Source organism: Pleurodeles waltl, chromosome 2_1 (assembly GCF_031143425.1).
Source record: "Pleurodeles waltl isolate 20211129_DDA chromosome 2_1, aPleWal1.hap1.20221129, whole genome shotgun sequence".
Classification (NCBI taxonomy): Eukaryota; Metazoa; Chordata; class Amphibia; order Caudata; family Salamandridae; genus Pleurodeles; species Pleurodeles waltl.
In genome coordinates this window covers 771,223,631-771,236,162 of record NC_090438.1, presented here as the reverse complement: position 1 = coordinate 771,236,162, position 12,532 = coordinate 771,223,631, and the positions used below count along the sequence as shown (strand labels likewise).

General features: G+C 44.6%; 1 protein-coding gene across 4 annotated transcripts in view; it reads left to right on the top strand.

Annotated features, from left to right (window-relative positions):
• Positions 1 to 12,532, top strand: part of LOC138268402 (serpin B6-like) — a 425,145-nt gene that overhangs the window by 38,074 nt on the left and 374,539 nt on the right. For 3 of the 4 annotated variants that reach the window (XM_069218030.1, XM_069218013.1, XM_069218004.1), the window contains exons 2-3: positions 43 to 220; positions 6,273 to 6,410. In XM_069218030.1, coding sequence (XP_069074131.1) covers positions 53 to 220; positions 6,273 to 6,410 — 306 coding nt within the window. In that variant the 5' untranslated portion in view covers positions 43 to 52. Of the gene's footprint in view, positions 1 to 12; positions 221 to 6,272; positions 6,411 to 12,532 lie in introns of all 4 variants that reach the window. The other variant, XM_069218022.1, reaches the window with a different exon arrangement.

The window sequence follows — 12,532 nt, the reverse complement described above, 5'->3', positions numbered from 1 at the left end:
AACAAAAAAAAGTTTGTACATTTATCTTTCTCTTTGTTCTAGATTCTCCAGAATGGACTGTCTTTGTGAAGCCAATACTTCCTTCGCCCTCGACCTCTGGAAAAAACTGAGTGAAAATGACAGCAAAAAAAACTTATTTTATTCGCCAATAAGTATTTCGTCTGCCCTGGCTATGGTGTTTCTGGGTGCCCAAGGGGACACAGCAGCCCAGATGGTACAGGTATGTTTCCACTGTGAGTAAAAGTGCTCCGGTGCAGTTATACGCGTGTGTAAAGGGAGCTGTCGCACAACCTGGATGCCTAACTTTGCTGAGGTATCTGTAGCAATTGGGTATTATAGCCTATAATTTATAGGTACTGAGATATCTAGCGCTGAACTGGATGAACCCTGTATTATTCAAAGGGCGACTTGCGTTTTTTATTAACTTGTGAAACATTGTTACCACTACCGACGGAGGTTTCTTTTTCATCTGAGAAAACGATTCTCATGAACTGCTGAGGGTTTATTATGATTGGAAAGGTTATTATTACCAGCTGTTCATGCAGGACACCACTGGGTGATAACAACCTTATTACCTTTTCCCGTAATTCAATCCAACACAGCCATACAAACATGTCAGCAGTCCCACTGTGTTTATATCTCTGATCCTCACTCCTATCGAACTTAAAAAGCAAGCACGACAAGAATAGTAGTGCCAGCACTTCTCAGTATTTTAATTGGTCATGTTAAATTCAAAATTCCATAGAGATTGCTAATAATAATATTAACATATTTTATATAGCTCTTCATCAATCGTTTTGCATTTCCTAAACACTGTAAACAAGTTGATACTATAATTTTAGTATGATGTCACAATTCAACAGTCTTGAGCTGATGAAACGAAGGGTTGGTCCTACCAGAATTCAAAGTTGTGGCCTCCATGTTATTCAAGGATGTCTTCAGTATGGACCTGACTCATTGACCCACCCTGCTGTCTCTGTGTACTTGTGCCCATTCTAACAGTAGAATATGTTCTCAAGAGCAAGTTCACCTGGAATGAATTCTTTTTAATATATGCAAGTAAGGCAATTAAATAGTTGTCGCCACATTCTATCCCCTTACATACAGCTATTTCCAGGCTATGCACCATTCACATGGAGTGCAATTGGCATTCTCTTATTTTTTTTCCCTTCTTTTTTATTTCCAGGAATTTTCTTGAATTGGAATCTACTATCTGTTCCTTTCCTCCTCTCCTTGTGGACTATTTATTGATTGCAAGTTTGATATAATTATTAAAAGATAAATGTTCTTTAATTGTAAATAATTATCTGGAATTATGTCCAATTGTAAGGGTTCGGCTACAACCAGATATTTGCAGACTATCACCAGAATGCCAGTGTTGGGCTGCCTCAACTTTTGAGTGCTCTATCAGCCATAGAAATGATTACTGAGCCTTGCCTTGGCACACTTACAACACACATGCGGACAGTTCCAAGGTTGTAAGAAGTATGCGCTTCCCTCTTCTTTTTTTTTTTTTTTCTTTCTTTTTTTTTAACCTTAAAAATGTTAATTTCTGATACCCATTTAATAGACTCCTAGGGCCTCAGTGTGCCATGAAACTCGTATCACACCTACTGCTGTTTAACTGAGTTCAGGTACATTACTAAAGAGGGAATCTAATGCAAATCTGGGGTGAGATTTAAGCGCGGGAGTTGTTGAATAGGTACATTAACCTCCTGCCATTCTCATCCAAGCCACTGTAAAGCTAGAGTTGCTATTCTACAGTTGGTGTGTATACGCATTCTTATTGTAGTAAATCTAATATTTATTTGATTTTATTTGGAACCAAGGTGTGGTCCTTGCTGTGGCTAGTCACAGTGAGCAGTTCCACCTAATGATATTAAAGTTGGATGTAGTACCCCAGCATGGTCGGAAGCCTGAAACAAAATTACTGATGTTACTTACTTCCAAATGGCCAGATGTTTTGAGGTATTACCTGTTTTAGGAATCTCCTTAGAGGATGGTAGGCAGCTCGGCTTGCAGTTTGAATCACTGGCTCAGCCGTTGTCATGAAATGGTGTTACAATAGCATTTTTGCTGTCTCTGTAACACCCACCAACACAAGGGAAACATTGAAAACCTTTTGATTAGTGAGCCAACATATCAGCAGTATTTATTAATTTTTGTGCTAGAGGGAACAAAGAGTCAGGATTTTAGCTGTGGCTGATCTTGGAGATGATGTCCTGTGAAAATTGGTAGGTTTCCTATTTAGTCATAGCTTCGCTGTTGAGGTATTGCATCCTGAGTAAGGGTGGCCCCTGATAAGGTAATTTTGTTACTGATATAGGACATCCGGTCATCGCACAGCCTTTTAGCGGGAGATGCGTGTCTCAGGAGGTTCTGCAATTATTTCATGAGCCAATTCTTTAGATTATCTTCTTCAGCAACGCAAGTCTGAAGGCTGCCCTTTTAGCTATGTAGATTGGCGATTTGTAATGATTAATTGATATGTTATGTTTCTCGGTTGGATGGAGAGTGTTGTCCTCTTGGAAAATCATGTCTCTTTTTTTCAAAAGCTGGAACATTTTGCAGAACCAGTTGCAGTGGCATGCTTTGTCTGGTTTTACTCTGTTCCGTGAGGGATGCCGCTTCATCAAGAACCACAGTTGTAATTTTGTGTGGAAGCTTCAAGATGGCAGGCAAGTCATTAGTGGAGGTTAGAGGCATATCTGAGAAGGAAAGAAGCATCCTGTTCCCCTGTATGCCGTTGCCATTGATTAACTGAGATGAGTTTATGGATATAGCAGCCTTCTTTTTATAGAGTTCAGCAGAGAAGGTGGGGAAGAGAGGCAGTGATGTAAAGGTCTTGGACTTGTTACTTTAAACTGTGGTTTGCTTTACGAATGGAAATGATGACCATATGTGAGAAGATGCACTGTCTGTGTTTTGTAGAATTCCTTATGCATAAGCACTTTACATGGCATATACAGAGAGCTTAAGGTAATCTGAGTTGAAGGACTGCTTCAAATTGAAGATCTTAAGATGCATTTGCTCAGAAAGTGTTGCAGCAATTGATTCAGTAGATCTTGTTTCAATGTGGGTGAGCAAATAGGAGCTTGGATAATAGTGCCTTTATTGGTGTTGGTGACATGCTAAGTTACAGACCTCACATCGAGGCCAGGGCTCCTGAGAGAGAGGACGGGAAAGACATGTGTTGTGAGACTGGGGCAAGTTCCTAGGGGACCCATCTCAAGGACTGGCAAAGGTGATAAATTAATTTAACACTTTCAAACATCTTTGCAGTTCAGTGACTGGTATCCTGCACCTCTGTAAACTGGCTCTCGCCACTGTGAACGGTACCTCATACCCTCATGTATGTCATCTATTTCATGGATTTTATGCCTTGAAACTCTCTTAACTGTGGTGTGCAGTGCAATTGAGTGTCATCTGCACTGCACCTTTATGAGCCGGGCTCTGCACTTTGCACCAACCTCATGAGTTTGAGTGGGTGAAGCCTTTTACCTCTGTGAATAGTGACCTACACCGCGTGCCCCTGTTCATCAGAGTGGTTGTTGCACTATAAACTGTACCATTCGCCCTTATTACGTGTGACATGTACCGCATGTGGCCTCATTGCATCTGCATTGTTGGGGCCTCCTCCCCAGTGACTACCTCACCAAACGCCCAGATCTGAGTGAATCAGACTTAAATGTTCTCTACAGCATTTATGCATTTCTACCTACCCTTATCAAAAGATGATCATCTTCTTATCTACTCTAAATCTGTTCATGTAAACTACAGTCTCTCTTGCAACCCCCTTCCCGACTGAAGCATTACTTCAAAGTTGCCTTTCTCAGACTGACCTGAAATGTTTCTTTTCATAGTCTGCCTTCGCACACCCCTCTTCCCACTCATCAAAGTCCACAAATTACGAGCCTGCTCCAAAATCCAACCCAGTTATACACACCTCCCTCTGATATATGCAAATACTCGCCAACAAATATCATTTGCATAACCACTGTACATACCCATGCAAAAAAACATTAACATACAACACATGCTGGTGCTTATCAAAACTAACTCTCCCTAAAGCATTTTTCAATTCTCACTGACCTTATGCATTACAACTTTGACATTCTCCTCAACATTTAATTTCTGGCTTATTCCTACCTCCTCCCTATATTTGAATACATTATCCCCAATGGCTACAGCGTCATTCATCTGCTGTATCTTTCCCAATTTGTCTGGGGCCTTGTCTTAATCCAAAATCTCTCTGATTGTCACGTTCCTAACCACTCAACGATGACCGAGCTCAAAATGCCTCCCAGCCCACCTCATTCCCTCCCTCGCATGCAGTATTTCACTGCATCGCGTACACTTTTGACTGTTTCTTGATAGATTACTTTTGCAACTTCATCTCCCTGTTCACATCACTAACATGCTAACATAAGCTAATTCAGCTTTCCTGTACTCTTTTAACAATAAGATCTGTGAGATTCACTGCTTAGACCTCTTGTCTTTCCTCAGTTTAAACTCTCATCATCTAACTCAGCTGAGTTCTCGGCACCAGTCTTTCTTTCAAATTCTCAGGCCCCTTTTGACATCTGCTCCCTTCCCCCCCTATGATAGGACAGATAATTAGTCTATCCTTTAAGCATTCGCCCTCTAAATCTAGCCACCTGTCAGTCACCTAGGTTTGTTTAGAGCGCCCCCATTTTAAATCTACAGCATTTCCTGGCCAGCTGGATAACTCCCATAAAAGAAATGCACGAGAGAGGCAGTGCTTAATTTGTGTTGGTGGTTTTCGGGGCTGAGCACCAGCACTTATTTTTGTGGGCCAGCATTTATTTTTCTATTTACTGTGAGCAAAAGACAAATATGGGAAAGATGGAGGAAGAGAAAAACGGAAAAACTTCACAAAGCGAGAAAGCAGAAAGGTGCAAGAGTGAGCTGAAGGGACAGGGAGTGGCTGTAAATGGATTAAAGAGGCAAGATGGCTTTTAGGATTACGCTACCTCCGTATTCCATGCTCACACATTCAGTTGCAACATCCGTGTGTTTCAGAGGAGAGCTATGGGCACCGGCATGTTTTTGTTTACAAATTAAGCACTGGAGGTTATGGAGAGAGAAGGGGCAGCCTTAGAGGGTGGTAGTGAGGGAATTGGTGGAGAAAGAGGCCACAGCGGGGTGCTAACAAAGATGCACACTGGGTGCCGGAGCTCCTGTAAGTGGAGAATAAGAACAGGCCAGATGGAATTTCCAGGACAAGGTTATTGGATTGCCTTCTACAAGTTCTTCATATTAAAGCAAATAATTGCACTTGTAAACACATTGTCTTCTTGTTTTCTTGCACATTGTCAGATAGGTATGTTTCTTTTTTTTGCGAGGCCAGAGTTAAAAGTTAACTTCTGTGCATTTCGACCCACTTCCTCAAGCTACCCTATAATACAAATTTGAGTAACAAAGGTGATCTTCTTCTAAATCCTGATCTTTAGGACTCCCTTACCTCTCTTAGTTCTCGAAATTGAGCATAAATTGGTATCCATCCATTTATCGTACTACAGAGACCTAAAATAAGTTGCTTAATCCAGTTTCTATTAAAAACCGAATACTGTCATTTTAAGTTACCAAACAATTTGTTTTTTTCCCTAGGGTCTCATTACAAGTGCCCCATTAAAATATTGGTGCCCTGTTCCCCCTTATTTCCACCCACCTTCCACGCTAAACGTTATTGTGGCATTAAGAGTGCAACACAGAAGGTCTAAAAAGAAGAATTACTGGGGGTGTCAGGAATTTTGGTCCTGATTTCCTTGTAATTACACAATTTATTTTCTCTCTGTTATTTCGTTTGGAAGACACCACCTGCTTTCGGCCAGTGGAGTCTACCGGTAAAACCATAAAGAGCCACAGTTTTCGCAGTTCTCGAAATTCCATATGTTTAATAACTCCTGTTACCGGCTCATCATAATTAGAAAGACCACTTGTAATGAGACTATGAAGGATGAGGGGGCCTCGTTTCGTGCCACCATCACACATGAAGCCCCTGTTACATAAAATGGTGCACGCTAAGGAGGAGACCAGTTTAACTTCAAGAAGCAGAAATTTGGAGCTTTGGAGAAAGCATCTAGGAATTAATCACAGTGGCCTTTCAACAAATACTTTAATACAAAAAAAAATGTTGTTTACATTTTAGATACGCACAACATCCTTTTCTGGAAAGTAAGGAGCTAGAGAGACTCTGCAACACTCTTTAATCAAGAGCACGAATAACCATCTGCTTCTTTCTTTCCCAGGCCCTCCAGCTGCACAAGGCCAAAGACGTCCACCCCGGGTTCCAATCCCTGATCTCTGAAATTAACAAACCTGACACGAAATACCTTCTTAGGATTGCCAATCGACTTTTTGGGGAAAAGAGTTACTCATTCAATACCGTAAGTTATATTAATTGTAAAATGGCTTACACTTTGAAGAAAGATGCACATTATCTATGTATTAAAATTAGTTTTTTTCCTTGTTGAAATCTGTTGCACTTTAGACATGGTTCCGTAGTCATGTCATGAAAACGGTATTCAAATGATCCAGACCTTATTTGATTGCTTCCTAAACGTGGCACACATTTCTGGTTTTGAGACTTTATAATACAGTATTATCAGTGAACTAAATAAGCAGCTTCTATTACGACTTGCAGTATATGCGTAACAAGCCCCTTCTCTTTCAGGGAAACAACACTCCTTCCAATTTTATTGATGTATCCTGCTACACAAATACAAATGCCCATATGATATCAAAGCACTTAAATAATATTGAATTCTCATGGCAGACAATATACATTCTGGAGCAAATGCAATCTATATGAACAGCTGCTACAGTGTGGTGCAGATTCTTGTTGCGGATGGAGGAAGCCATTATAAGGGACCACTGCCTGCTTCCCCAAATTATGTTTCTGAGTGTACCTTCAACTTTGGCATCAATGCACCTTTCCTTTTGCAGAACGGGGGTTCAGTGCAGGCACACTGCGAAAATGAAGTCCTAGGTGATGCTGTACAGGTCTTTATAGCCATGCGCTATGACATGTTACATTATTGTACTCACAGAGCGCAAATTAACTGCTAAATGCAGCAAAGTGTGACATAAAGGAGTAAATTAGACTAGTATGTGACAATACACATTGTGGCAATAGGCACATAGCTGAATCCTTGCTCTTGAGGTGGACCTTGTGTCTCATGGTTTGAAGTCCATTTCCCAGCTCATACTTAGTACACTTGGTGAAGAGTTAGGATTGCCTGTGTGTACTGTTGCTCTGTGCAAAGGCTGCGCTTTAGATCAGCTTCTACATATTTCACTGAAGGTTTACAGTTTTCGACATTGCTTTTTTGTGCTTCAAGCGTGCAAGAGCAGATCTTATAATGGTATTTTGATCATGTACGTGTACATACTTAAACCTACCTTCTCAACATGCCTTTTCATTCTGTACTTTTCATGATAGTAAATATGTTTTTCATTACAAAGTAACCCATTGCACCACCAAACACCTACCTGAATATGTTATGACTTTTTAACGCATTAACTAGAGCCATCTTCTCTGAAGACCACCACTTGGCTTCTAACCATCGATGGACACGTACGGGTGACACATCTTTGATAACCTCTGTTCGACAGGGTACTGTTTTTCAATTCTTACAAGGAATTGGACCTTTCACTGAAATATAAGAAGTAGCCAAGCTATATTCGAGTACTAATACAGAATTCCGTCACGTGCTCTTTCAACATCTTTTCATACCTACAGCAACCTGGATGGTGGAGTTTCATTTTGCTATATATGCCAAGAAGTGCTTACTCCCTGTTACAGCCTTGGTCTAAGAGGTTTGGGTCCATGGCCGATTTTTCAGACTATTCACTTAGGATACATTTTCATATAATTAAACTAAATGGGGATCATTTGCACTGTGATTTTTCTGAATATGTGGCATGGGTTTTGCCCAAGCACAAACGTTGTATACCCCTGACCCATGTGTGTACTTTAGCTTAATATATTTTTAATGGCTACAAACTCTGCAGTCCATTGTAATGCACTTCAAAGGCTGACAGGAGGATTGTTTTACTTTTTTGACTTGGAAAAAGCCATGAACAGACTTTATCGATTTGAAAACAATCATCATAAGTGTACTTAATGGAACAATAAAAAATATTTTCGAACTCAAAGTTCAAACATTCATTTAAATTATATTTTGACAAAGGAAAATTAGTGCTAATGATTTACACTGACTCTAGCTTGGTGCAGTGCCAAGAAACGTTTTGCAAAAGCAGTTTCAGTGCACGATGTCAGCAGATTGCACATATTAGTTATCGAATTTCATGGAAATTACATGAATTAATATATTGGTACGTTCTTATTTTTTTCCAAAAGGGAATTTCATACCCATCACGGATTTTATTCAGTCCTAAAATGTGTTTTGTGGGTGTGGCCAAGATGGCATCGGACGAAGACTTGTTTTCAGTCCCTCCACCGCCCGGGCCCATCACAGCAACATCCAGTGGCATCCCAAGCCCTAGGAGCCCTGATTTTAAACCCCTCCCCCGCAGGGGGTCCACAGAGGTTTCCACTACCGCACACCCAGAGTTTCGAGTGGCAAGCCAATGGCCCGGATGTCACTTAAAATGGTGGCTACTTGGAGCTGGGTGCGTGCTCTCGAGCACCTAATGAGCCGCATTGCTGTGTCCATCCAGCCCAAGACCGTCACCGCAGCCCCACCACCGAGCCCCACCACCAGAGAACTTGCAGCTCCCTCGACTGCCCCCTGAATAGAGCAGGCCAACTAGCACATCAGACTGTTCACAACCTGGCTTGGGCACGACAAGCCTCATCTGCTGCAATCACTGACTTCACTGCTGATCACTGAGACTCAAGTGTACGCCACAGACGCACACTTGGAAACTCCCCAGTGCTACCTCTGACGTTCTCAGTGCAGAGAGCACAGAAACCTTGACCCTGGGAGACTGCCTCCACATAGTGCTTGATTAGAATCCATGTCTACCCCCTGCTAGCACTGAGGAGCAGCACATCTGGGATTCAGGGCCTACATACTGCAAAGTGCCACCCAGCCAATACATCAAGTCTCTCACACCTGCCACAGGCACAGAAAAGATGCACTGACAAGTAGAGGTGTCCTGAGGGGGGAAGGGTGGGGGGGGGGGGGGGGTACCCACAGTTGACAAAACGCTACATTGCTTGCTACTTGCAGTAGCCAGCAAGGCCTCAGCAGGCACTCTCCCTGGCTGGACCTGCCCCTGGACCCCGAGGTCTGACCCTACACCATGCAAATCACACAACCACGCCGGACACAGCCCCCGCCTCGCATACTGGACAGGCCTAAGACCCATGGAGTCCTTTATAAACGTGCCCCCAACGGGCCCTTTCTCCCCCTCGTGACCTTCCTGACACCAATAGAGTGCCTGGGACAAAGGAGGAGATCACAGCGCACAACCCATACCCCACATCAAGCAGACTGCAACATCTTAGATCCCCTTCTCTCCTTTTATCCTGTAGGCTTGGCATTGCTCTGGGACCTACACCCACCCAGAACCACTGTGCCTACGATGGAGAGTAAGACACCCTTGGGCCTTACCTGACCCTGCTACCCATTTTCTGGGCGGGAACTCGAGGATTTCTCTCTCCCCCACTAATGTGTCTTCCTCGAAACACAAGAAAGAACAATCGGTACGGTAGATGCAGACCCAGTCTACTCCAGCACACAATAAAACCTCTGGAACCACTTTGCCCCCCCTACCCCACCTCACAACTACTCTGAAAGGGGGCTACTGATGCAGAACTAGCTCCGTTAAGCATAGGTTTCTAACATCTCTTTTCAACTCTCTGAAGACAGATCTGTCTCGGGACATTCGTGACATTTGCTCGGATCTCAACTCAATAGGGGAGATGGTGTCTGGGCTAGAGGACAATGAGGATGGACGGGGCAAAGAGGTAGAGCAACTTCATCAAATTGTCTGCCTCCATGAACAGCTACTACGCGACCAGGCAAAGGACCTGGAGAACCGGTCCCGTCGTAACAACATCTGCATTCGGGGTGGGCTCCCCGCGGGCGCCAAGAATGAGGACATCAAGAAATACAGTACAACCCTCTTCTGCTTGTTCCTAGTGTGGGCTGATGACAGATCTACAGCTGGACTGAGCTCACAGGGCGGGCAGCCCCAGGGGAGCTGGCTCTAGACATCTTAGTATGTGTCCTCAACTAAGTCAAGGAAGACATCCTGAGGCTTGCTCGAGACAAACAACCCATTCGGGTCTGGAACCACAGGTTGGGACTATACCAAGACATCTCTCTACATACACTTCAACAGCTCAAAGTGTTTAAACCAATAATGGAATGTTCGATGGCATCTGTCGCTGTAGATACGCATGTTCTGCAATAGCTCGCCATCTGGTGTTGGGCCGGAGTGTTACAAGTTGTTTTTCTTCGAAGAAGTCTTTCGAGTCACGGGACCGAGTGACTCCTCCTTTTGTCTCCATTGCGCATGGGCGTCGACTCCATCTTCGATTGTTTTTTTTCCGCCATCGGGTTCGGACGTGTTCCTGTCGCTCCGAGTTTCGGAACAGAAAAAATAGTTAATTTCGGAAGATTTTCGTCGGTATTGTTGCGTTCGGGATCGGCGTACTTACATTCAACACCGCATCGAAGATCGAAGAGCTCCGGTGCCCTTCGGGGTAGTTTTTCGATCCTCCGTCGGGGCCTGGTCGGCCCGACCGCGTGCTGAGGAACGCCGATGGAACGGACCCCTTTCCGTTTCTGCCCCAAATGCCACAATAAATACCCCTACACAGACCAACACTTGGTCTGCAACCTGTGCCTGTCACCTGAGCACAGCGAAGACACCTGCGAGGCCTGTCGTGCGTTCCGGTCCCGAAAAACACTCCGAGACCGTCGAGCCAGAAGACTTCAAATGGCGTCCACACCGACAGCCCGACGGGAGTTCGAGGAACAGGAAGAGGAAGGTACCTTCTCGATCCAAGACTCAGACTCCGAAGGATTCGACGATACACAAACCGTGAGTAAGACGTCGAAAACCACACAAAGAAACATTTACAAGGCCCAGGGGACGCCACTGCCACCAGGCCATGGCTCAACCCATAAAATCGGTGACCGACCGTCGGCACCGAAAAAGGCCCAAACGGTGCCGAGATCGTCCGACTCCGGTCGAGACACCGGCACGCAGCCTTCTCGGGACCGAGAAAGTGCTGGAGACAAGCCTCGACACCGAGATGCCGGTGTGGACACGGCTCGACGCCGAGACAGCGGCACCGAAACAGATCGACGCCGAGAGGTTTCGGCCCCGAAAAGGAAAAAAGTCACCTCGGAGCCGAAAAAACACGCAGACAAAGTTTCGATGCCGAAACAAACTGCAAGCGACCCAGCTTCAGGCTCTTATACAGAAGAGCACTCGCTAACCTCCCAAATGCAGAAGCATAGGTTTGAGGAAGAGCTACAAGCAACTGATGCGGACCATACGCAAAAGCGTATCTTCATTCAGCAGGGGACAGGAAAAATAAGCACCCTTCCCCCCATTAGGAGAAAGAGAAGGTTGGAGTTCCAGACGGAACAAGCACCACAACCAAAAGTGGTGAAAAGAGTTACACCACCACCCTCTCCTCCGCCCGTGATTAACGTTTCACCAGCACAAACGCCATCACACTCCCCAGCTCACACCACCATGAGCCAGGGTGACCAAGACCAGGACGCATGGGACCTATACGACGCCCCAGTGTCAGATAACAGCCCAGAGGCATACCCTACAAAACCATCTCCACCAGAAGACAGCACCGCGTACTCTCAGGTGGTGGCTAGAGCAGCACAATTTCACAACGTAAGCCTCCACTCAGAACAGGTCGAGGATGATTTCTTGTTCAACACACTCTCCTCCACCCACAGCTCCTACCAAAGCCTGCCTATGCTCCCTGGTATGCTCCGGCACGCAAAAGACATATTTAAGGACCCGGTCAAAAGTAGGGCAATCACACCAAGGGTGGAAAAAAAGTATAAGCCGCCTCCTACGGACCCGGCTTTCATCATAACACAGCTGCCACCAGACTCTGTTGTTGTAGGAGCAGCTAGAAAAAGGGCCAACTCTCACACATCTGGAGATGCACCACCCCCAGATAAAGAAAGCCGCAAGTTTGATGCAGCTGGTAAGAGAGTCGCAGCACAAGCTGCAAACCAGTGGCGCATCGCGAACTCCCAGGCACTACTTGCGCGCTATGACAGAGCCCACTGGGACGAGATGCAACATCTCATTGAACATCTGCCCAAAGACTTCCAAAATAGGGCAAAACAAGTGGTTGAGGAGGGACAGGCCATCTCCAACAACCAGATCCGCTCCTCCATGGACGCTGCAGATACAGCTGCACGGACAATTAATACATCTATAACTATCAGAAGGCATGCATGGCTCCGAACGTCTGGATTTAAACCAGAGATTCAACAAGCAGTTCTCAATATGCCTTTTAATGAAAAAGAACTGTTCGGTCCAGAAGTGGACA